Source organism: Silene latifolia, chromosome 3 (assembly GCF_048544455.1).
Source record: "Silene latifolia isolate original U9 population chromosome 3, ASM4854445v1, whole genome shotgun sequence".
Classification (NCBI taxonomy): domain Eukaryota; kingdom Viridiplantae; phylum Streptophyta; class Magnoliopsida; order Caryophyllales; family Caryophyllaceae; genus Silene; species Silene latifolia.
The window spans coordinates 24708073-24731411 of record NC_133528.1 but is presented as its reverse complement, the minus strand read 5'-3'; the positions used below and the strand labels follow the sequence as shown (position 1 = coordinate 24731411).

The following is a 23339-nucleotide window of genomic DNA, read 5'->3' as shown; positions in this document are numbered from 1 at the left end:
AATTGAAGAGTCTATCGATCCAAAATACTCATGAAGAGGGGGGGGGGTGAATTGAGGATTAAAACTTTTACCTCTTTTTCGATTATATAAGTATAATTAATTATTTAAAGTTTATTGATTAAATTTTAACTAATTAACTAATGAACAAACAAGAACGAAATAAACAAACGAACAAAAAAGAGAGAGAGATGCATAGTTTTTGAAGTGGTTCAGTTTCACAAATCGAAACCTACGTCCACCATTCTCGATTAATAAATTTAGTACCTTTCTACGGATTACAAATTTACTAACCCAGCTCGTACAACTAACCCTAGTTGTAACCCAAGTGAGTACCGTTAAATATTCGAGTGACTAACTTACGCTAATAAGAAAGCACTAATGATTCTACTAAAAGTTCACGTTAATGAACGAGTAAGAAATCAATAAGCACAATTATCTTATAACGACAACTAATAAATGAATATACGAGTTTATAAGCACACGACCTTTTTCGAAAATAGCAAAACAGTTTTCTTGTTTTGAAACACACGGTTTTTGCTCTTAAAAATTAAAATCAATTTTATGCTTAAAGGTCTTACCATCAAATGTTGCAAAAGCAAAGTATTTATAGGAAAGGAAAGAGCATGGCTCACGGTTTGCCCGAAACCCTAATAGCCGAAATATATATGGATATGTAAACAAATCATATCTTTTATTATTTCTTTTCTTAACACCCTAAGAGATAATAAAGAATATTCCCAAAGATAAAATATAAATTATTCTTCTATTATCTTTTCCATAAATCTTAAGATATGACAAGATTTTTTATAACAAAAAATATCCTTATTATAAATAACCATATCAAGTTAAATATAAAAGATATGTTAAGATAATTCTAGAGAATAAAATCTTTACAATAACAATCTTTTATCCTTAAGGCAACGCGAGATAACACGACACATATGCCTCGTGATTCGTGGAAACTCTAGCTTGATATTAGGTTAGATTTTAGGGTTTAAGAGTATGTCATGTTAAAACCCTAATTAGTAATATGGCTCAACTCATAAGTTGATCCAACATGATTACTAATTATAAGTTTAAAATAAAACCATACTCCATATTAATATGGACTTCTTTAATAAATACTTTTGCTAGAACATTTAAAAGAATCAAAAAACATTTTTCAAAAACAATTTTGAAAACATTTTAAGTCGTGTAGTATAAACTCAGCATCTCAATGTCATAGTAGAAGAGCTATAACATTGAGCTCTTTCACAAGTAATGTTATAGCTGTCAAGCTATAACCTTACTAGTATAAGAAATTCATTCTTATGTTATCATTACAAGATAATCACCTATACTATTCTAATCTTCTTAGGAGATCATCGAGTATAGGATCATTACGAGATAATCACCTATACTATTCTAATCTTCTTAGGAGATCTTCGAGTATAGACTACTTCATCATCCAAGCTTGATTAATCTTTAGACAAGCTTCGTCTTCTCATAATGCTTGAATAATTCTTCAATATCTCGTAATATATTGAACCTTGATTGAGGGCTTGATCTTGACATGTTCTTGTATACTTCGATCACAATTCTTTAATGCTTGCGATTAGTAAGCCCAATCTAAAAGACTAAACAAACAATTACGCTCAACGAGTATATAAAATGTAAAGCACTCTTGACATCATCAAAATATAAACATATATATATATATATATATATATATATATATATATATATATATATATATATATATATATATATATATCTATATGGTTCAACAAAATGTCTAAAATTAAAGCTTGTTTTATCTAATCATATGAATTACTCCTTTCATTCAATTCCAAACACAGCCTTTCTTTTTCTTTGACACAATTCATAAACGAAGAGAATCTTTACAATTTCTTGTAGTATGTAAGACAAAATATAGTCATATGGAATCTTGTTTGATTCACCTTTAATAGTACAATAAGAATATGAAACTTTTATATTTTTTCATTGTGTAAATTAAAGATACTTACAATGCAAATTGTGCATTGACAAGTGTGCAAAATTAAATGTTGTATTTGAAGTTAGATGAAGGGAATAGTATTTAACCCGGTTTAAACATAAAATGATTTAAGATAGGCCAACTATTTAAAATTACATAAAATCTCATTGAAGACGGGCATATCCGTCTCAAGCTGAAGACGAGTCAAGTAATACCCAAATGGGTAGATAAGACAAAAGCAGAATGCTACTCCCTAGACATTTTGCTTTTGTCTTATCTACCCACTTGAGTATTACTTGACCCGTCTTCAACTTGTGACGGATATGTACGTCTTCAATGAAACTTGATGTTAAAGTTATTTATTTCAACACTTTTTTAGAAATCATCCCTAGCAACAAGGTCTATATTTGCATACTCTTATTCAGCTTACTTAAGTAAAACTTCATTCAGTTCAGTTAAGCTCAACTTATCTCTTTACAAATTAAGACTTTGTTTTTTCTAACTTAATTTCAGCCTATTTCAGTCCAGTTTAGTTTCGTTCAGCTTTATTCAGCTCATGTCTTCACAAATTAAGGCCCTGTTCTTTTCTTCTGATAAGAACTGAACTGAATGAAGTTGAAGTAAAAGTTAATTTATAAAGAGATATGCTGAACTAAACTAAATAGAGTTGAGCTGAACTAAAATAAACTGAAATTAAGGAAGAAAGAACATGACCTTCTCTTACTTCAGTTCAGTTCAATTAAGCTCAGCTCAGCTCTATTCAGTTCAGTTAAGCTTTTTTTAGCCGAAAAGAACATAACAACTTTTTATTTCCGTTCAATTTAACCTAACTTCAATAAATTATGTTTGAGTTAATTTAGTTTACCTCTTTTCAACCGTTAAAACAGGGCTTAGTCCTACAATACGGTTATTATTAGAAAGAACAATTAAACTCGTGCCGGAATTTTACCATGCATTATCTTGCGAATTAATTTTTTCTCCTACCACCCCAACAATTTTCTCGGTAATATATAGTATACTAGTGTCTAGTACTAATAATATGATTGAATTAAATTTGTACGCTAATCCACTGACACTGTGACATTAAATATCTTTTATGCATTTCAATTATCAAGGGCCACTGTAATTAATACTCATGCAGAAATGATTAAGATGAAAATTAAAGAATAAATTACAAATCGATGATTGAAAGCACCTAGTTACTACAGGGACAGGTGCCGTTATCTTAATTAATTAATTAATGTAAATGTAATTAGTCCACAAATTACAACATATTATTGAATGGACAAATGCAACGTGCTCATCTCTCGTGGGTTCCCCTTCTTTAAATATATTGCCCCCCTTTATTATGGTATTCACATTGTCCTACATAAATTAAGGATATCAATTAATAAATTCAATCAATTCATTTTTAATGGGACTTGTTTATTTCAACATCACTATTTATTATGTACAATGGCTTGTCTATTTTTTTTTTTTTTTTTTTTTTTTTTTATTAATATCATGGACAAAAAGTTTACAATCTTTTGTAGTATATTTAGATTTTTTTTGGGTATATATTATTTGGTTTAGTTCGAATTTGAGCCGGATAAGGTCAATAGGCGGTAAAGTTTCCCATCATGAGTTTACCAATTTTGCATTCCTAAAGTTTGAATTCAAGACTTGTGATTTGGTTAAAATAACCTTTTAGGCTCTATTTTTTTGGGCTGAATGGAGTCGAACTAAACCAAATTAAGTTGAATTAAATTGACGTTTGCTAAGATGAATAGAGCTGAAATAAAATGGGCTGAATTAAAGTGAGCTGAACTGAGTTCAATGGAAGCTGAAATTAAGCCCAAAAAAACATGATTTACTTGTTGATTAAGTACTTATATAGCTTTTGGGGAGTCTCAGTAAATTGTTTACCTTTTCTATTTTGAAAATGTCTTTAAAATACAATTTGATCCACTTGTCATCCAATAATTAGCCCTCTCTTATTACTCGGTCTTTGTGCTAAAATTAAAGTTAAACAAATAATCAAAACATAGGGAATGCTACATAACGAGCTTATAGAAAGTGATTTTCTTTTAGTTTGAACATGAGTTTATCTATCCCTAACCTTTAAAAAGAGTAAACTTACTCTTACTGTAGCTATGAATAGTTCATCCTCAAGTGTATCCTCCACCGTTGGATTCTTCTTCAAGATCTTGTCCCTCCATTTATCCTAAAATCACAGCCACAATCTCTCCTTTTCCCTCAGCCATTTCACTCCACCACTTATTCTCATCCCTCTCTTGTTTCTCTCACTGCGATTGAGTGTCGTCGGCAAAACCTAGGTATGGGCTGTTAATCTGAATTTCTATTAGCTTTTGATGATTTCAAAGCTATTTCGTTCCGTTCTCGTTTCACTGCCTTGATTGATGGAACTTCGACCCTAGGTTTCACGGGTTTGGATTTTGCGTTTCGAGGTGGTTTGGTTTGGCTCAGGTAATATTCTCGACATACAGTTTTGAACTAATTTTCGTAATTGATGGTTGGAACTCCGAGGATTTGATACTAAACTTAGCAGTGTTGTTCTTGTATATAAGGTGCTCGACGAAATGTCTCATTTCGAGGTGGTTTGGTTTGGCTCAGGTAATATTCTCGACATCCAGTTTTGAACTAATTTTCGTAATTGATGGTTGGAAATCCGAGGATTTGATACTAAACTTAGCAAAGTTGTTGTTCTTGTATATAAGGTCTGGACGAAATGTCTCATTGAAATTGCTTTCTTTTTTCGCATGATTTTATATTTTTCGAGTGATTTTATATTTGAGTGACGTCGACAATTTGTAGTCCCTCCGTCACAATCATTTGTTTACCTATTATATTATTTGTGAGAGGTATTTAATCAAAGGTAAGCAAATGATTGTGACAGAGGGAGTAAGTATTATTGGTTTGATTTCGATTTTGGTTTAGTGGGATTTTATATGTTTTTGGAATGTTTTATTTAAGTTGAATGTGTCTGGTGATACTTATCTTTGGATTTGTAGCATTATGGAAAAGAGATAATAGCGAAACAGCTTGAAGTTGATCAGGAACACCCAGATGTGCATCACTTGTTTCTAGCTGTCTACAAGAACTTTGTTGAGGTATTTGAACCTTGCATATGGGGAAGGAGGGGTTGACTTGTGCCTGTGAGTGGTGAGATGCTGAGTGGATAACTTTATACTGTTAAATTCATATTGACAATTTGGCCATTGTGGCGGCAGGAAGTTAATGCTGCAGACAACGGAATCAACTAATACAATACAGATCTCTTGCCAAAATACGTCATCAATATGTACTTTTCATCTAGAGTGGGAAGGCTGAATCTTAATTGAACAGATCCTGATCAATCATCTGAACGAGAAAATGACGCCTTTCAGAAGGCCATAGCTTTGACCGGAACCGAGTTTTTGGAGGTGAGTTTGAGAACTGATTAATTAAATGATATTCTCATTTTGCCAAAAACCTTTCTACTATATGGTTAGTAGTATCATAGCCTTTTTTCCTTTTGCTAACTAATTTATAACGATGAAAAAAACTGTTTCAGGCCGTACGTTTCTAAGCACGATCATGGTTATCTGCTCGATCAATTGTTATGGAGTGTCTCGCAGCAAGGCATGATGTCGATTCCAGTGGACAAATCATGGTGCTCCAAAAAAAATGTCCTTTAAGTGAGGTTGTTCAGTGTACCATTCTATTTTAAAAATATTATTATACAGAACTACACCCCTACTTTCTGTTAAGCAATAAAACTGGACAACAAAAGTCCGTGCCTAAAGGCCTCAATTGCTGTAAGGTGCAACTGTCAATTTATGGGCTCACTGTGTAGTAAAGTGTTAGACCCTTGCACTGAAGTACAATCTTATATATTTGTGAGATGCTAATTTGGGTTTTGCATTTTGTAACAGTTGAAGCTTCATATATTTTAGTTTGAGGAGGAAATGAAGGTCCAAGGTAATATGCAATGTTATCATTGAGATCTGTACTGGTAGATTTCTTGTGATGTGTACATTATAACCCTTATTTATGGTTAACCCATCATGAAAATTGTGTCGAGAATTGCACAAAGTGACTACTGAACAATAAAATGAGGTGTTGCCAATTTAATAATTGAGTTGCTTTTTTTAATCATAATATTATCTTCTGCAGTTTGCAAAGTGAGAATGGGATTGGATCCACCAACTGGTTGGAGTTTTACATCCTTAAATCTCAAGGGTTCTTTGCTAAGGGTGTTCATTTCTGAGCTTATTGAAGACCAGATAAGTTCAGAAGGTCAGGTGATTTTTTGCCTTTGTTAAGAATATTCGTAATTTTATTGTAATTGGTATTGTTGGACTACTGAGAAACACGCTGTAGGGATACCTCATCACTGAGATATCTGATCTGTCAATTTTTTGGGTTGCGAAAAACCACTACCTGGTACTTTTAAATGTGTTGCTCTTACAGTTTTCTGTATGTAAACACAGAACATAATCTGGAAGCATGCTGAAATGTCGAGTCAAGGAAACATGTATGGAGCTCTTGCCAGTACACCCGAGCTATTAACATGGGAGAAACCCTTGCATTCATAATTTCAGTGACAAGTCAGGTAATAACAACAGTATTATTGCAGGGTGTTGTGTGGTTTGATCTTAGCATGTAGTAAGGGCATAGATAGTAGTGAGGGGAAGGTTGGTGAGAGGTAAATAGATGTTTAATGTTATGTTTAGGGTTAATTAAGATAATAAGCTCATTTATGAAATAGAAGTTGGGTTAAGAGGACGACACAATTTCCGGATAAGGAAGGTCAGAACAACAATGTGAAATGTCTCTCTTCTATGCAGACTTGGTACACACAGGATGAGAGAATAAGAATTTAGTCTGAATCATGAGAGAAATAATGAAGTCATTTAGAGATGATGTATATTGGTTGCAATTGAGCTTGACTACTCTAATTTGAATTCTTTGTGCCCATCTCCCTTTGCTTTGAAATATTGGTGGTATTAGGTTTTTAGCGATTACGAAATTGAGTGTTCTTCAATCGTAGAAATAGAGTGATCGAACCGAAATTAGAGCCGATAATGCCTATTTACTTTTTCTTTGAAATTGTACTTGTGGTTTAAGATCAGGATGATTATGAACCGATTTTTAAAGATTGTCGAGATGAAGCTCATGTTAGTTTCCTTTTGTTCAAATTTCTCAATTTTATTCTTTGTAATATAGAATAAGAACATGAATAAAATTGATAATTTAAAATTAGGATGATTTGACAATTTAGAGCACCTACGAACTTGTCCTCAGTTAACATAAACTTTTATCGGGCGAGAGTAAAGCTCACAATATATTTATCCTTCAGCACTAAGGGTCTGTTCTCTACACATAAGCTTTCCTCGAGTTTCTTTTTATGAACATGAATTAAGGTGTTTCTTAGTTTCGGTTATCTTAACAATACGCACCTGGTACTTACCTGGTATCATCACATCATTTTTGTGTCTATAAGATCACCAACAAATTTGGTTTTCTAGATAATTAATTGAATTTACTTTAGGTTTTTTGCGATTCTTTACAGTAGTTACAATTTCTTAATGCTGGTTTTGTTCATTGTTCTTATTTTTTTTCGATTCAGCTTGATTTGTCGGTGAGGATGAAGCCGGAATATCGGAGGTATGTTCAATTCTTTCGTAAAGGTTTTATTATTGCTGTGTTAGTTTACACTTCAAATGATAACTTTGCTTATACCAGATTGTTCTTATAAATTATCGCTAAGTCTGCCTTTTTTGAGATATGGCGATGGCCAAAGATGTGGGCCAAATGATGTTTACACCAATGTAAAAAGAGCTATCACGTAATTCTCGATGCTCAGCTGTTGATTATTGAATCTTCTTTGTGGTCTTGGTACAACTATTTTTTTTATTTCCTTTTTTCCTTATTGTAATTGTTGACTTCCTAGGGTGCTTGATTGCTAATTGGGACTGGCTTTAATAACCAGGTTGTTGTCGTCGTGGTTGGAGGTGTCTTGGTTCGAGGTGGCGATGTAATTGATAAGAGGAGGTATTAGTTCTACTATGTTTTAGCTTAAGACAGTTTGGAAATCCTTTCATAGTACGATTACTTCCCTTTTAAATTGTTGGAGTTCCTGATTTTTCCTTTTTAATTGCTTCTGCATTAAGTTAAAATAGACGTTGGTTACGTAATTTCTTCGAGATGGGTTATATTTAACGTACAATGAACTTGAATCCCTTTTGATTTTATTTTCCTCCTAACATTCTAATGCCCAAAATAAATTTTTACAGTGTTTATAAGATATCAATGTGTGTATTGTTGTGTTAATAGTGCGTTTACTTATAACGGTAATTGCTATATCATATTGTTTTTTAGCTTATATGGCCATTTAAATATACTGATGGTGCAATTTGATTACAATCAAGCAGAAAGGAGGCGTCTTATACGATGATAGCTTTTAGGCAATGTTATTTGTGATTTTAGATGATTTAATCGCAAATACAAATTTATTTAAGGGCAATTCTAGGGCAGTTCAAAACTATTTACTGGATTACCAATCACAAATTTGTACGTGTGAATCTCGGAAATAATTACTTCAGCGCCTTTTGGTGTTTATTTGGGATTTTAATTTGGGCTAAGTATGGATGGTTTCAGCTACTGCAGTGGGGTTACTGAATAAAAAAGCCTAATCTAGAGTTACTAGAGTCGAAATCTTGGAGGTTGGACGGGACGAGAGTAGATTTATATTGGTGAGATTGAAGGTGTGACCAGTGCATTCTATTTGAGTCTATTGCCGTTACACCTTCTTTGGCTAAGGCTTAAGGGCCTGTTATGGGTGTTGTAAATGTGTACATGAATCTAAAATAGATTTGTGAGATTAAAGGGTGTGGTCAGTTGTTCGCTGTATTGAAGTTGCGCCTTTTTGGGTCATCAATTTGCAGGTCCTTTTGGTTAATCCTTGCCCTTTTTAAAATGAGGAGTTCACTGTGGTTATGGATAGTTACCCCTCAAGTACCTTCCCCACGCTTGATCTTTCCCCTTCAATCCATGCCCTTAGCTTCGGTGAGGCCTTGCGATTTCTGATTTGTTTCTTGCTGTGATGTTGACGTATTCATGGGTGGCAGAAATGGGTTGTATAAGACCGAAACAGAGACTGCAGTGGAACATTAACTGTTGATGACAGTGGGCAGGGTTTGTTGTGTGCACCGGTGATTGGTGATTAACCTGCACCTACCTGCAGACCGCTTGAACGTACGTTCGCCTGACTTTTTATAAACTTTTGTTTCTAAAACAGAAACAAACCTTACTTTATTGTCACCAGTAGTTAGTTCTATGTTTAAACGTGGACACCGCACTTCAACTGGCTGATTTGCTATGTTCATTTGTGATTTTGGCCTTACCCAGTAAATGTTTCAGAAATGCAATAAACGTACTTGTGTTCAGGTCTGGTGCAGGATTATCTATGTCAACCCTATCTGTTAGTTGCTCTTTCGGGCAGGGCGCGGTCGTGCAGGGCATGTTTCTGGGGTAGCAGGTCTACAATATTACCAGAGGTATCTTGCTTAAGGTCAGCTGTCTATATTCATTAATTATTACGCAGCTACGTAGCTGCACCGGACAACCCATGGTTTTTTGAACACTAACACGAGGTAATGCCATGTTCAGGTGTAGTAGGGCACGCAAGTTGGCGATCCTCTCTGAACAGTCGCTACAAGGATTACCATTAAATACTACCGTCTCTTTTGGCCCATACATGGTCAGTTAAGTTTCAATAATCATTTCTTTAATGTTCCCTAAGGCTGATTTACACTATATCTAATGTTCAGTGTTTCTGATTTACTAGAGAGGATGGTGTGCAGTGATGATTACATAGTAAGAGGCTGCAGTATGCAGGATAATGGGTTTGGGAGTTTACCAGCAACATCTACTGCCCTTTATGCTGCCTAACGGTACGTAAATTTCAGCTAAATCTGCCCAAGAATGCATGTAACTCCTGCTGTGTTCTTCTGCTTAAATATTATATCCATAAGTGATCGGCTGGCAACATTCTTTTTACGGATGCATATTTATTGTATCCATATTTCAAAAAAAAAAAAAAAAACTCAGGGCAACAGGCCCAATCAAATAGTTTGTGCTTCTGCCCTTCCTGTTGGTATTGTAAGTTCTTAGAATCTGTGTTTGATATATATATATATATATATATATATATATATGTGTGTGTGTGTGTGTGTGTGTGTGTGTGTCTGTGTGTTTGCGTCTGTGTCTGTATGTGGTTGCGTGTATCGGTGTGTGTGTATGTGTACATATATATATATATATATATATATATATATATATATATATATTTGGTTTATTTATAGAGAGAGATATATATAGATATCTAGATATGTGGGTCCTTCCCTATTACGTTGATGCACGTGAAAATTTAAAACACGCTACCAATTTCAGCAGAACGATTAGGTCATATCAGTATGCGAGTGCGGCTACCACGAAGTTCGGGAAGAGTTGCAGGCTCAGCTAAAGATTTAGAAGTGAAGTGTGTGTGCTGCCAAGTAATAGCTCGTTGTGCAGCAACAAATTAATCTAAGGCTACTACCATGCGCCTTATAATATTTAGAACCCACAAATACACATAATGTATGGTACATTATACTTATATTTACCTATTAACCATATTGGATTATCGACGTAGCAGTGTTATTACGACAGTTGACTGTTGCAAGCTGATATTACATCAAATTCAACCTGTGAAAAAAAATGAAAAAAAGGCGTCGTGTATTTAAAAGTTGTTAAGGATATTGATCAGTATCAGTGTTGGTAACGGTTGACCGCAAATGTAACAATATTACAACCTTAATGACAATTAAAGAGAAAAAAAACCTAAAGAAACCGTAATCCATGACCACAAACTTAAATCAAAATGTTAACATAATTAATCACAGCATAATTACAAAAGTCAAACTTAATAAATGAACAGTTGCAGTTAAAAACGAAATCAAGGGTTACGTGAAAGAACAGTGTAGAAACTTCATTGAATAGTAAAAAGGAAGGGAAACCATCAAAATCCCAACTACTGACAAGACACAACTATTCAAAAGAGTTAAGTTAGCTAGAGTGATGTCATATGTGACTCTTCAGTTGCCAAAATCAGTCATTATGAAACTTGTCCCCTCACCTACTATATAAACTTAAACATGCTCCACTAATCTATCCCTCAACATAAACATATTTTGATCATAACTCCAAAGCATCAAAAAAACTCAAAAAAAAAAGGGACTAATATGGAACCTTTTACATGCACACGCCTTTTCTACTTAGATGAAGAGGATAAAAAGGGGTTCATCACAGGCTACATTAAATGGAAGCAGGATCAATTCAATTCAAAAGAGATATTCACAAATGCTGATGTAAAGAAAGCTGAACCAGAGGATGGTACTACAACTCACCATCCAGCACTTGGTTTAGGCGTGGTTATGTCTAATGTCTTTGATAGGCTTGCCAAGGCTGATAAGCGGAATGTGGCTGAGGTTTGTAAAGCTTGGGCTGAAATGTTTCTGGTGGGAACCGAAACATCAAAAGTGTTTATTGATTATAATAAGCAATTAGTGACCGAAAATGTCGAGGGTATGATAACAGCTGAACGTGAGCACAGGGTGGTTCAAATGTATTGTGTCTGCAGGGCTTTTACTAATGACGAGGAAAAAGCTGAATTCCATCGTCAATTAGAGGCGGGGTGGTCAGATGAGGAAAGCTTTGAGGTTATGGATGACTTTAGTATGTGGGATTCTGAAAACTCAGGCAGTGAGGGGTACTATGACTCCGACTGCTAGAGTTTCAGCATATAACTACGCTAATAAGTAGTACTGGAGGCTAACTACTGGAAGATTGCCTTTGTAATATAGCTTGCAGGTGTTTGTTTTTGGAAGGTTTTCGGGGTGTTTCTTGTGCATGTAAATTATAGTAATGTATTAGTGACAAGTAGTTTGTCTTTGTGTTTCGGTCTCTCTACCGGTTAGGAAAGTCTTTCCTTTCCCGTATGCTAACATTTTGTACTGTCGTGCGAAGGATAGCATGGTGTCCTTTATTTTGGGAATTTAGGCACTTCTATGACAGTTGTAAATTAGGGTGTCTGGTTAGTAGAAAGTCATTCGACTTTGGTTTCAGAACTATAATCTGTTTAAAGAATTTCTGAAATCTGCTTTTGAACAATGTATGCAAACGTTCTATCAATGGTAACTTTTATGTTCTGGTTTGCTGTTTGCACTATATGCTTCTTTAGCATTGACTTTGATTTGTGGTGTCAGATCTGTTTACTCTGTTTACTCTACTGGATAAGAACCTGACACTACTGCTACTTTTTCCACCTGACTTGGTAAATAGGATTGTTACATCTACCATTTACGAGTTTTTGTTTGTGCGCAAAACAGGCCGCAAGCAGTGAGACTGTTCAAGAGATTCCAAACATCTCACATTAGACGCTTATATACTACCTCTAAGTATATACAACAACCTATCCTGCATAGTGAGGTTTGCTATTATGGGAATATGTGCACTACACTTATCAGGTATGCTGATCTAGCCGTTTCAATAGGCTCACCCTATTTTTACACGCGCTACTTACACTTATTTCTGATGCATGCTTTCAACGTCTGTGTGCTTTCCCTGTCTTTAAAAAAAATACAATTCCTGAAAAAAAAGAGGAAATAATTGTCATCTGCACTTTCCTGTCCATTGACACTGGCCACCTGCATAACTTTGAAAGTTGCATATCATCACCCATTGAATTTAGTAACACTTTTGTTTAAACTACTAGGCTGAATGAACAATGTCTACTCATAAATGTTTGAAGACTGCATCTACGTCCACTTGTAGATGCATATTCCATATAAGTTGAATTTAACATAGATGCAAAAGGCCTTACATGAAGAATTTTACTGCAATACTTGAGTCATTTACATAAGCTGCAGAATAGCAGTGGCCTGATATGTTCAAGATCATGTCCCTCCCCACTTCCCTTAACCCTCCTTAAACAGATGCGCCCACAGTACACGATAATGATCTCGGTTTTTAAAAAAAAAACGCTATCAGTGCCTCAGCATAATACCGCAAGGAATGTACGTTCCACGCAACAGTTATCATTACCCGAACAGCTGTGGGAACAGCTGCTGGCGGAGGACTGTGTCCATTATTTTATCCTTAAATGCCTGCATTTAATACTTTTAATGTAATGGACATTGGGCATTGTCCCGGTGAACAAACATTAAAACAAGTGCAGCTAATTGTCTCTTTTAGCTAAACAACTTGCCGATTTATAATTCTTGGGCGTTTAGAGGGCCAAACTAATCTGGTTTACTGAAATTACACCCTGAACTGTTCAGATCTTGGATTTGTATTTGTAAATTTTATGAATGGTAACAGATGTCACTGCTTCCTGCATATAGGAGCATGGCTTCAAATGAAAATGGGGCCCATTCATGAAACGCCACTAGGAATTGCACGTTTGTCTGAATACGTGTGTAAATTCGCTACAAAGGCATACTCTATATTTAATGACTTGGAATTACTCTCTTACGGTCTTGACGATTTATACGTTTGTTTGTTACATTTATATACCGACTCAATGTAAAGAAAATACCACTCGATCCTTACATCTGAGTTAACCAAATCGCTTAAGGATCCTTGAAGATTTACAGCTTTGGGGTTTGTTTTTAAAACACAAGCAACTAATTTTTTATTATTATTATTATTATTATTATTATTATTATTATTATTATTATTATTATTATTATTATTATTATTATTATTATTATTATTTTTATTATTATTATTATTATTATTATTATTATTATTATTATTATTATTACTATTATTACTATTATTACTATTACTATTACTACTATTATTATTATTATTAATACTAATATTACTGTTACTATTACTGTTTAAATTAATAATAATTATTAAAATAATTATTGTTATTACTATCAAAATATATACTTATTTTTATATAAATAAAACCTTTACAAATATTACAAGCTGTAACTTTACTTCAACTTAATAATATCGCGGGAGTTACCTAAGAGCACGCAAACAAACTTTACATAAACTCTATAATATCGAGAGAGTGTGTACTATTGTAACTGGTGATTGCTATTGTAACTCGCGATTTAGTTAGATTACAAGTTTCCTCAAACCTCATATAATATTTTCAGAAAAAAAAAGGAAAAAAAAAGGTACCAATTGCATCACGTAAGGCACCATAACATATCACATTCTATCACAATAACACAATCCCCTGAATCATGCATAGATGGGTGGACAATAATGAATAAGTTATCTTTCCATTGAAAAATGGTACTACTTATAAGACATAATAGCCTTTCTTTTCTTTTGAGCCTAACAAACAAAAGCATATCAATTTGCCCATGATTTAAGTAACTCAATCTTGAGAGTTGATGGTACCAAATGTACCAGACGATTTGTCTGAACACAGATATACACGCATTTGAGGCAAGACGGCTCAGCTCGGAACGACTAAGTTTTACTGAATAAATACAATTTTACCGGTACATGAAATTTCTGATTAAATTTAAAACGATATAAAGGACACGGCTTGTTTCACCGCAACCTGACATCGTATAATGTTTTGTGTACATTTGAAATGCGTGCTGTATTGTACAAAATATTTAATTTATAACTATAATGTGCAATCGCAATTACCAACTATTGGTGGTAGTAATCTGGACAACATTTTTCGGGATTAGAATAAGCCCCACCTCCCAAACAAAAAGGCTAACTAGACATTAATATTGAATTGGACATATGTAATGGGTAATTCTTAAACCCAAACTTTACATATTGACCTATAATTTGTATACATTTGAGATAGTGGCTGTAGTTAAAGCTAGAGTGTGAGTGTATTATTTTATTTACATTCTACACCTAACATTACATTGTACTTGTATATGCATATATATATATATATATATATATAAACAAAGTGTTGGGGTTTATCCTTGCAATTATTTTATGTACTCAGGCTCAAATAATTTGGAAAAACTTGCAAAATGCAGGGGAGTTGGGAAAGTATAGCTGGGAACTCACCGGGTTCTTCTTCTGCCTCACCAAAGGTATAGTCTGTTTACGTGCTTAATTTACCTTATTCGCGCTTCATTAGTCGGTATATATACATTCACATATACAATTTCTTGTACTCTACGAACCTTTACGTACTGCATTTCAAGTAAAATATTGTCTATGTTATGTTTTCTGGTAAGCATGTTACCGTTTCCTTAGAAGTAGAGAGTGTTTTTTTTCGTATTTGTGGAATTTCTGTAAGTACTACCTAAGAGGAAAATGCATGCTAAAAGTGAATGAGTTGTCTGCGTTATGTTGTGTGTAGCATGTTTAATGTGTAACTACAAATGTGCGACTTTTCATAGTAGGGTATATGAGGCCAGTTAAATAAACTGTCTAACTGAAACATCAATAACCATGGCCTGAAGTTTTATCCTTAAAAGGGACAATACAGAATAAACGAATGCATAATGTGTACTGAAAACAGACAAAAAAATATTATACAAACAAACTTAACTTGTGTATGTATGATAAGCAATAAACTGTACATACTAATGCTAGCTCATAGCGCACCTTAGTTTAAAATGTAAATGTAACTTCTCAAAAAAAAAAAAACAAATAATTAACAGCTGCCTTCCTGCAACCCCATACCATTGCAAAACTATGAAGTGCTGTTCTATACACCTATTGCGTTTTAACGATCTTTGTCGCCCACCGGCCTGTTTATTCATTTTAGAGATAGGACATTACAAGTTTTTCTATTCCCAGGTCTTTTAATGTAGGAAACTAATAAAATCACGTCCTAGGTCCCGCATCTATACAAGTAGTAGTACTGCTCCAACCCTTGCTAGAGCAAATAGCGAGAATGCCTTCGGTTCTCAAGCCCTCGCATCGCTACGCCGCCAAAGGAGGTAATAGCGTCCACCTTTCAATCCGCACAGAGGGTGAACCAGTTGCCTTTATATACACTGGCGGTCCAGCCTTAACTCCTGAAGAGTCGTGTGAACATGCGGCTATGCACGCTGTCCGCGATCTAATGACTAAATATAATGTCACTGTCAAGGACTTCACCCACACCAAAAGGGAACTGTCACAAAGGTTTGCCGGCCTTTACAACCTGAAAAAGCGAGAGTTAGAAGAACTTATGAAGGGCCATACTAACCTCCCGCTGAATGAGGAACTTCAGGAGCCCTTGCCAGGACCCCGCAAAGTGGTCACGCTTGACTATGTTACCCTGTTAAGGCACCTGACTGAAAAATTCCCCATTCACTGTACTACAATGGATACCCTTCGGCACGGGAAGGAACGGTACACTGCATTTATTACCGTGTCACTCCCTGGAGTAATTAGTGGGAAAAAAGACATGGTTAGTGGCTGTTTCAAATTTCCAGAATCTGCAAAACATGAATTAGCCCAGAAAGTGATTGAATATGTTGCCCCAATACTTAACATTGAAATCATAGATGCAAACTATGATACTCCAGCCACTAATCGTGTCATTCTTAACTGTGCGCTAGCACGAGAAACCTACCTTGCTTCAAAGGCACGACTAACAGGCATAGAGGAAGAGTTTGAACCATCATGTTTGCTCCTTGAGGAAGGGGCTACAACTCCACGCGCTAAGGCTTTCCAAATCCCTCCTCCTAATGGTCCTCCTCCACCCCCTAAAAAAATCAAACTGTGTTCAACCTGCGAGCACAAATCTCACGTCCGACCTGCAAGAGCTAAGCCCCCCCGGTACTTTAGAGTTTCTAAACATGTTGAAGAAATGTTTGACCGCTTCAAAAAAGGATAGTGGCTAGCTATGTAAGGAATGGTATGGGTTACCGTAGCTGCAGCATGGAATATGTTTAGTTTTGGCACCATGCTACTTAACTGTTTTTAGGTGTAATGCATTTCTGCTTTGTTTGTACTGATCCTAGGCGTTCGAAATATCGAACTGTAACGTTATGATACTATAAATGTGTGGTTTGCTGTGCCTATCTTGCACGTATGCTCATTCAATGTGATGTATTTTGAGGCGAATGCCTTTTTGCTAATCGAATATACTACTTATGTTGTTCTTTTAAAAAAAAATCTAAAAACTTAGTAATGCTTATAAGTCACTCCTAATTTTTTTACGCGATTTAAAATTGGATATGCTACCCTAGCACATGTAAACAGGGAACTATCCTCTTACTAGAACAATAAAACAAACAACGGGTAACCCAAAAATAATACTTACACAAAAAAAAAAAATGCGGAAGTAATACAATCAAACTTTTAAAAAAAGAAGAAATTACTCCATTAACCATAGGAATAGTTGAGGCCACATCTGGAGCCTACGTATCCTCGGTACCTAAAACAATACAAATCAAACGCTTAACGATGCACAAGTAGTCGCCTAACAAGTAATTGGACAAACTAAAACCATTTACACCAAAACAAGTTTGTTAAATTAAAAGGGTGTAATTTAGTAGATTAATAGAAAGCAGGTTTGAAATCAAGTTTAGTTATTACACAGGCCTTTTGCTATGGCATGTGTCACCTAAATCCTAAATTGGTGTCCTGTGGTAATCTTCGTATATATGTTGCATGTCTAAAGGTGCATAATACATTTGTAGACTGAGTGGCTTACATAATTACATTACTATTACTATGTTCCCCTTCTGATATTATAGCAGCTTGTAATTGGATCCTGGCAGTCAGGTTCTTTAATTACTACCTTTGGGTGTTTGTTGCGTTGGTCAAATAATGGCTTTCTACCTATCTATATTAAAGATTAACTTGGCATTACTATCGGTGCAGTATCCTTTCACCTCAAACGCCTTGCCAACATGTACAAACAACAGCTTATGTGCTCCACCACCTACACCAGTTATGCGTGGGAAACGATCAAGAGCAACATTTCGACAGCCTGATAGTAGAAATAGGTATAGCCTTCACCTTATATTCCTTATGTTTTTACGATACTTATTACAGATTCCCATATTCTTTGTTTGCAGGAACACCCCGGAAACACTGCCACCACCACGCCCAAAAAAGAGAAGGAGAGCCCAAATCAATCGATTGCGTAAGCTCTATTACTGATCTACAAGTAATGTGGATGTTAGAGAATAGTAGCCAATACTTAAACTTACACACTATGGTGCCCTTTTTTAACAGGGTTACCTCCTGCACATGTGGACAATCCATTGCCTTTGGAACCACTAAAACCGCCGACCGTAAGCTCCCCGTCCAAAGTGCTTGGCGAATAAGCTTGCATACGAAACGGCTTTTTTCTCATTGTGGAGACGGTACAATTCAATTACCTACAAATGATTACCCTCCTGAGCTGGTAAGACTGTATACTTCTTTTGATGAAGACGCCGTTCACTTCCGAACATTTGCAAGGATGTACAACAACCTCTTTGCATTTAGTTCAATAGGCGGGACCTTCCATGCAACCACATACAAAGGTATCTATGTCTTTCAGCTTCATGGGCAAATGTATCATCATGTCCCTACTTTGCTCCCACATGATGGTAGGCCAAAATATCTGCAGCTCTATTTCTATGATGGCCACCATGAAGCGCTCAATCGTTCAGGTTGCTTTCCAGAGGTAAGGCCAGATATAGTTAATATCCTAATGCAAATAACCGAGTTAAACCCTTACGCACGATTTTTTCGGTCCCTAAGAGAACTACCCATTGATGAAAATACCAATATATTGCTAAGCAGAAATACAAATTAGACCAAAGGGTGTATAACGCACCCACGTCAGATGAGGTTGCTGTGATTTGGACGGAAAGTTCATCCTCTAGCGAGTCGAGCACTCCTCACATAACTGTCACCGCAAAAGATAATCAAGCACACAGGATAATGCATTATTATGGATGTTATGATCCTTTGCAGTACCCACTGCTTTTTCCCGCTGGAGAATGCGGATGGGTACAGGGCCTTCGAAAGATCACACCAGACATGTCTACCTCAAAAACACAAATGCCAGATGCCAGGCCTCACTTAGAACTCACCCAGACAGTTGAGGGCCTCTTAGAAAATGAATTACGCCGTATGTACCCATTCAAAGATTTTTAAATTAACCTTACATATATAACTTTGTTTTAGAAATTGCAATATATACATTCTAAATAAAAAAATCGAACACAATGTTGACACAGGCACAGAACAAGGTTATGGTCCCAAGGATAAAGTCATATCATGCCGACAATATTACAGCTACAAGCTACAAAACCGCCCCGGAAATATGCTATTAAGAGGTGGTCGATGTCTGCAACAATATGTGGTTGACATGTATGTTAAGATAGAGAATACAAGGCTCGATTATTTCAGAAACAATCAAGAAACTATAAGAGCTGAATTGTACCAGGGAATCATTGATACTGTTGGAAATGGAGAATGCCGCGCAACAAATGTAGGTAAAAGAGTAATTCTGCCACCTACCTTTTTAGGTGGACCTAGAGACATGAAAAAGAGATATCTCAATTCAATGGCCCTGGTACATAGGTTTGGGAAGCCAGATCTCTTTGTCACTATGACATGCAACGCTGGCTGGCCTGAAATAAAAGAACTTCTTGCTCCAGGAGAAGAAGCGCAAAACCGACCAGATTTAGTAGCTAGAGTTTTCCGGGCCAAGCTTTTGGCTCTGAAGAAGCAAATAGTTGAAAAGCAGATCTTTGGAGAAGTGGTCGCTTACGTGTATGTTGTTGAATTCCAGAAAAGAGGCCTACCTCACGTGCATTTCCTCATCATACTTAAAGACGGGTACAGGCTGAAATGTCCTGCTGATTTTGACAAATTTGTATGTGCTGAAATTCCTACCACAGCTAACCCTGGCCTACGTAAGTCTGTGCTGAAACATATGATGCACGGTCCATGTGGCCAGGTCAACCCTGAATGCTCATGCATGAAGCATCGAAAGACGTTTGGCAAATGCAAGTATGAGTACCCAAAGTCCTTTTCAGTTACTACTACGACCAATATTGCTGGTTATCCAGAATATAAGAGGCGCGACACAGGAAAAACAACTCCGATTCGAGGACACAAAATGGATAACAGATGGGTAATCCCTTATAACCCCTATTTACTAGCCCTCTTCGACTGCCACCTGAATGTCGAAGTATGTTCAACAATGCATGCTGTTAAGTATTTATACAAATACATATACAAAGGTCATGACAGAATCTCTTTCAGTGTTACGGATAGTAATGATCCTAAGACAGTGGATGAAATTTCGCAGTTTCAATCAGGGCGATGGGTTTCTCCCTGCGAAGCAGCATGGAGAATCTTTGGATTTGATCTATTTGAAACCCACCCACCAGTAATGCCTCTACAAGTTCACCTCCCCAACATGCAGACGGTACGGCTCAGGCCAACTGATAACTTGGCTAATGTTCTTGCTGATGAAAAGAAAGCACGCACTCCCCTAACTGAATTTTTCAAGAAAAGTGCCACAAAAGGCTGCCCACGCCTTCTGTACGCCGAATTTACAGAACACTTCCGCTGGGACACCGGAACTAGAACTTGGGAAGAACGGAGGAACAAGGTAATTGTGATTGGTAGGCTCGTTTTTGTGGCGCCGGCCGAAGGTGAAAGATTCTTCTTAAGGTTATTGCTACTACACATCCGAGGCCCTACGTCATTCGAAGCATTAAAGACTGTGAAAGGGTATACGTGTGCAACGTTCCAAGAGGCAGCACTCCGACACGGTCTCTTAGAAGAACAAGATGTCTTTCTTGCTGAGTTGTGCATGGCGAAGCATGCGCGATCAAATGCCTGCGCAAAGACTACGACGCCCGTTTTCAACTTTGCTCATTTTTTCCCACCCAAAAGATCCTTGTTTGTTATGGGAGACACATTACGATTCATTATCTGAAGACTTTCGCCATAGATACCCAGACCACCCTCAGAAAGTAAGTCAACTTACGGCACGAGAAGTTGAGCGGTATCTAGAAGCAATGGGCAAGACCATGGCAACATTTGGTTTAGACCACCTAGATACATGCAATGATGATGAAATTAGACGTACCAGGGATATAGTAGATGCCCTTGATGCACCGATACCAGAGGAATGTAAATTGTGTAAGGCACAGCTTAATAATGCTCAGAAAGAAGCGTTCACAACAATCATGGAACATGTCCAGAGGTCTAAACCTGGCGCATTCTTTGTGGACGGTCCAGGTGGTACTGGGAAAACCTTCCTTTACAACGCACTGTATGCTGAAGTACGTCTTATGGGTAAAATTGTCTTGCCGACAGCTACATCAGGCATCGCCGCAGCAAACATCCCCACTGGCAGGACTACCCATTCACGGTTCAAAATCCCTCTGGAATGTGAAGTTTCGTTGGCATGTGACGTTCCTAAACAAAGTAGCTTGGCAGCATTGATAGTTGCTACAAGCTTGATAATATGGGATGAAGCCTCTATGTCTAAAAGGCAGAATATCGAGTCTCTTGACATTCTTCTCAGGGATTTGTGTGACCCAAACCAGCTCTTTGGAGGCAAAGTAGTCGTGTTTGGGGGGGATTTTCGACAAACACTTCCAATACTACCCAGAAAGTCTCAACAAGAAGTGGTTGAGGCCAGTTTGGTTAGCTCTCCTCTTTGGCCACAACTTCAAAAATTTAGACTGACTGAAAACATACGCGCGCAGTCCGACCCAGAGTTTGCACGTTTCTTACTGTCGCTTGGAAACGGTCAGTTACAAACCAAAGAACATGAATATATTGAACTTCCTGCTGGACTTGTACAGGTTGTGGACGCCAGTAATGTAGACCCTATCACTGATCTGGCTGTCGTTGCATTTCCAGAACTCTACCACAGTGGCACATTTGGTTCTAACATTTTTACAAACCGGGCAATTCTGACCCCACTTAACGAAGATGTGGATGCCATCAACAGCGTCCTTATTGACAAGTTCCCAGGTGAGCCTGTAACCTACACAAGCCATGATTCGATGTTAGATGACAACTGCGCGGTTTACCCAGCCGAATTTATCAACAAGCTTAATCCTGGTGGAATGAGTCCTCACGAACTTGTATTGAAGATAAATTGTCCCGTAATTTTAATCCGAAACCTCCAACCATCATTTGGTTTATGCAATGGGACCCGCCTGATCTGCAAGCGTTTTTTACCAAACTCGATTGAATGTGTAATAATGACTGGACAGCATACAGGAGATCATGTGTTCATACCACGGATCAAACTTAGACCAGGTCCTTCAACTAACTACCCTTTTCAATTTCAGAGGAATCAGTTCCCATTAAAACTCAGTTTTGCAATGACGGTGAACAAATGCCAGGGGCAGACTTTAAGCCAGGTTGCTGTGTACCTACCACGCCCATGTTTTTCTCACGGGCAGCTTTATGTTGCACTTTCAAGAGCGCGGAAAGCAAGTCAAGTAACTGTTTTTTCAGTCCCAGGTCCCGAAGCAGTGCCGACCACATTTGTCAAAAATGTAGTGTCTTACGATGCTCTTTCTCTTGCTGAAATTATATAGCCACATTTACTTGTTAGGTAAGTAACTAAATCTCTCTTTAAGTGCATACATGTCTTCTGCTGCCATATTTCCAGACTTGTTAGACAATAATAACTGACGTTCCCTTTCCTGTACAACATCTGTAGGTAAATGTTGCCCTAACGTGAATGGTGTGACAATTTTGTGCCCACAAAGTATGCTCTGGCCGTCCAATGTATGTCCTGGCAACCTGCATCAGGCTGTGGAAACTTCAATTTCCAACCAACCTACTGTGTTTTGAAATCCCGGAAAAAGTACGAGCGCCACGCGTACACTATATGCTGCTATATTGTGGCTTTAGGTTTGTTTGGTGTTGTTGCTGATATTTTGCTAAGTCTACCAAATGTTATTATTTAGCGAACTATCCCAACCTATGTTATTTCCGATCAGGCGGGATAGTGCACCAAACAAACTAATGGTTGATCCTTTGGCTTTTTTATATAAAAAAATGGAAATCATTTGGTAGCATATTTTTAAGAACAGCAAAACCTCTTGATCAAATCAAGATAAAAAAAAACCGGCCATTATCGACCTACTAAAATAACAGATTAACAAAAAAGGAAAAAGAAAAAACATAGATAGGAAATTATAGTTATAAATTAAATAATAAAATTAATAAAAAAATACACTGCTAATGGTCTGGATCAAATGAAGAAACCAAAGAAAGAACTACTCCCAAATTTAAACAACTAATAGTAGAATCAAGAAAGATTCAATGCAAAATTCAACGATGGAGCATGTCGATAATAAGGAATGATGTATATTTAGCTCCGAAACGTAGCTTTACTCGCTTAAAAAATGAG

General features: G+C 36.6%; 3 protein-coding genes and 4 long non-coding RNA genes across 9 annotated transcripts; all 7 read left to right on the top strand.

Annotated features, from left to right (window-relative positions):
- Positions 1 to 4089: 4089 nt before the first annotated feature.
- Positions 4090 to 5760, top strand: LOC141646003 (uncharacterized). Its single transcript, XR_012545263.1, has 6 exons — positions 4090 to 4290; positions 4393 to 4441; positions 4543 to 4588; positions 4987 to 5085; positions 5206 to 5397; positions 5529 to 5760. It is a non-coding gene; the product is annotated as an uncharacterized LOC141646003 (long non-coding RNA).
- A 128-nt stretch (positions 5761 to 5888) lies between these two features.
- LOC141646002 (uncharacterized) lies at positions 5889 to 7629 on the top strand. Of its 2 annotated transcripts, none has more exons than XR_012545262.1 (4): positions 5889 to 5935; positions 6131 to 6253; positions 6448 to 6569; positions 7587 to 7629. It is a non-coding gene; the product is annotated as an uncharacterized LOC141646002 (long non-coding RNA). The 2 variants fall into 2 exon arrangements; XR_012545261.1 differs by having other exon boundaries at positions 5901 to 5969.
- Positions 7630 to 7773: 144 nt separating this feature from the next.
- Positions 7774 to 9512, top strand: LOC141646001 (uncharacterized). Its single transcript, XR_012545260.1, has 3 exons — positions 7774 to 7855; positions 7950 to 8011; positions 9407 to 9512. It is a non-coding gene; the product is annotated as an uncharacterized LOC141646001 (long non-coding RNA).
- Positions 9513 to 12439: 2927 nt separating this feature from the next.
- On the top strand, positions 12440 to 17947 carry LOC141646000 (uncharacterized). Its single transcript, XR_012545259.1, has 3 exons — positions 12440 to 12528; positions 15037 to 15093; positions 17828 to 17947. It is a non-coding gene; the product is annotated as an uncharacterized LOC141646000 (long non-coding RNA).
- An 81-nt stretch (positions 17948 to 18028) lies between these two features.
- Positions 18029 to 19701, top strand: LOC141645999 (uncharacterized). The gene is made up of 3 exons (XM_074454126.1): positions 18029 to 18092; positions 18185 to 18620; positions 19180 to 19701. The coding sequence occupies exons 2-3, from the start codon at positions 18414 to 18416 to the stop codon at positions 19273 to 19275; spliced, it is 303 nt and encodes a 100-aa protein (XP_074310227.1). The 5' UTR covers positions 18029 to 18092; positions 18185 to 18413; the 3' UTR covers positions 19276 to 19701.
- LOC141648846 (uncharacterized) lies at positions 19311 to 20894 on the top strand. Its single transcript, XM_074457558.1, has one exon. The coding sequence runs from the start codon at positions 19311 to 19313 to the stop codon at positions 20892 to 20894; it is 1584 nt and encodes a 527-aa protein (XP_074313659.1).
- LOC141645997 (ATP-dependent DNA helicase pfh1-like) lies at positions 20858 to 22954 on the top strand. Of its 2 annotated transcripts, XM_074454125.1 has the most exons (3): positions 20858 to 22234; positions 22321 to 22535; positions 22644 to 22954. In XM_074454125.1, the coding sequence occupies exons 1-2, from the start codon at positions 20977 to 20979 to the stop codon at positions 22506 to 22508; spliced, it is 1446 nt and encodes a 481-aa protein (XP_074310226.1). In that variant the 5' UTR covers positions 20858 to 20976; the 3' UTR covers positions 22509 to 22535; positions 22644 to 22954. The 2 variants fall into 2 exon arrangements, with proteins under 2 accessions (XP_074310226.1, XP_074310225.1); XM_074454124.1 differs by having other exon boundaries at positions 20858 to 22535.
- The last annotated feature ends 385 nt before the right edge of the window (positions 22955 to 23339 follow it).

What these genes read in the sequence shown, in the direction of transcription:
- LOC141648846 (XM_074457558.1), top strand. Translation starts at nt 19,311, where the DNA reads ATGTATGTTAAGATAGAGAATACAAGGCTCGATTATTTCAGAAACAAT.
- LOC141645999 (XM_074454126.1), top strand. Translation starts at nt 18,414, where the DNA reads ATGTACAACAACCTCTTTGCATTTAGTTCAATAGGCGGGACCTTCCAT. An exon ending in GTTCAGGTTGCTTTCCAGAG is followed by an intron (nt 18,621 to 19,179) that starts GTAAGGCCAGAT and finishes ATGTTGACACAG; the next exon opens with GCACAGAACAAGGTTATGGT.
- LOC141645997 (XM_074454124.1), top strand. Translation starts at nt 20,977, where the DNA reads ATGGGCAAGACCATGGCAACATTTGGTTTAGACCACCTAGATACATGC.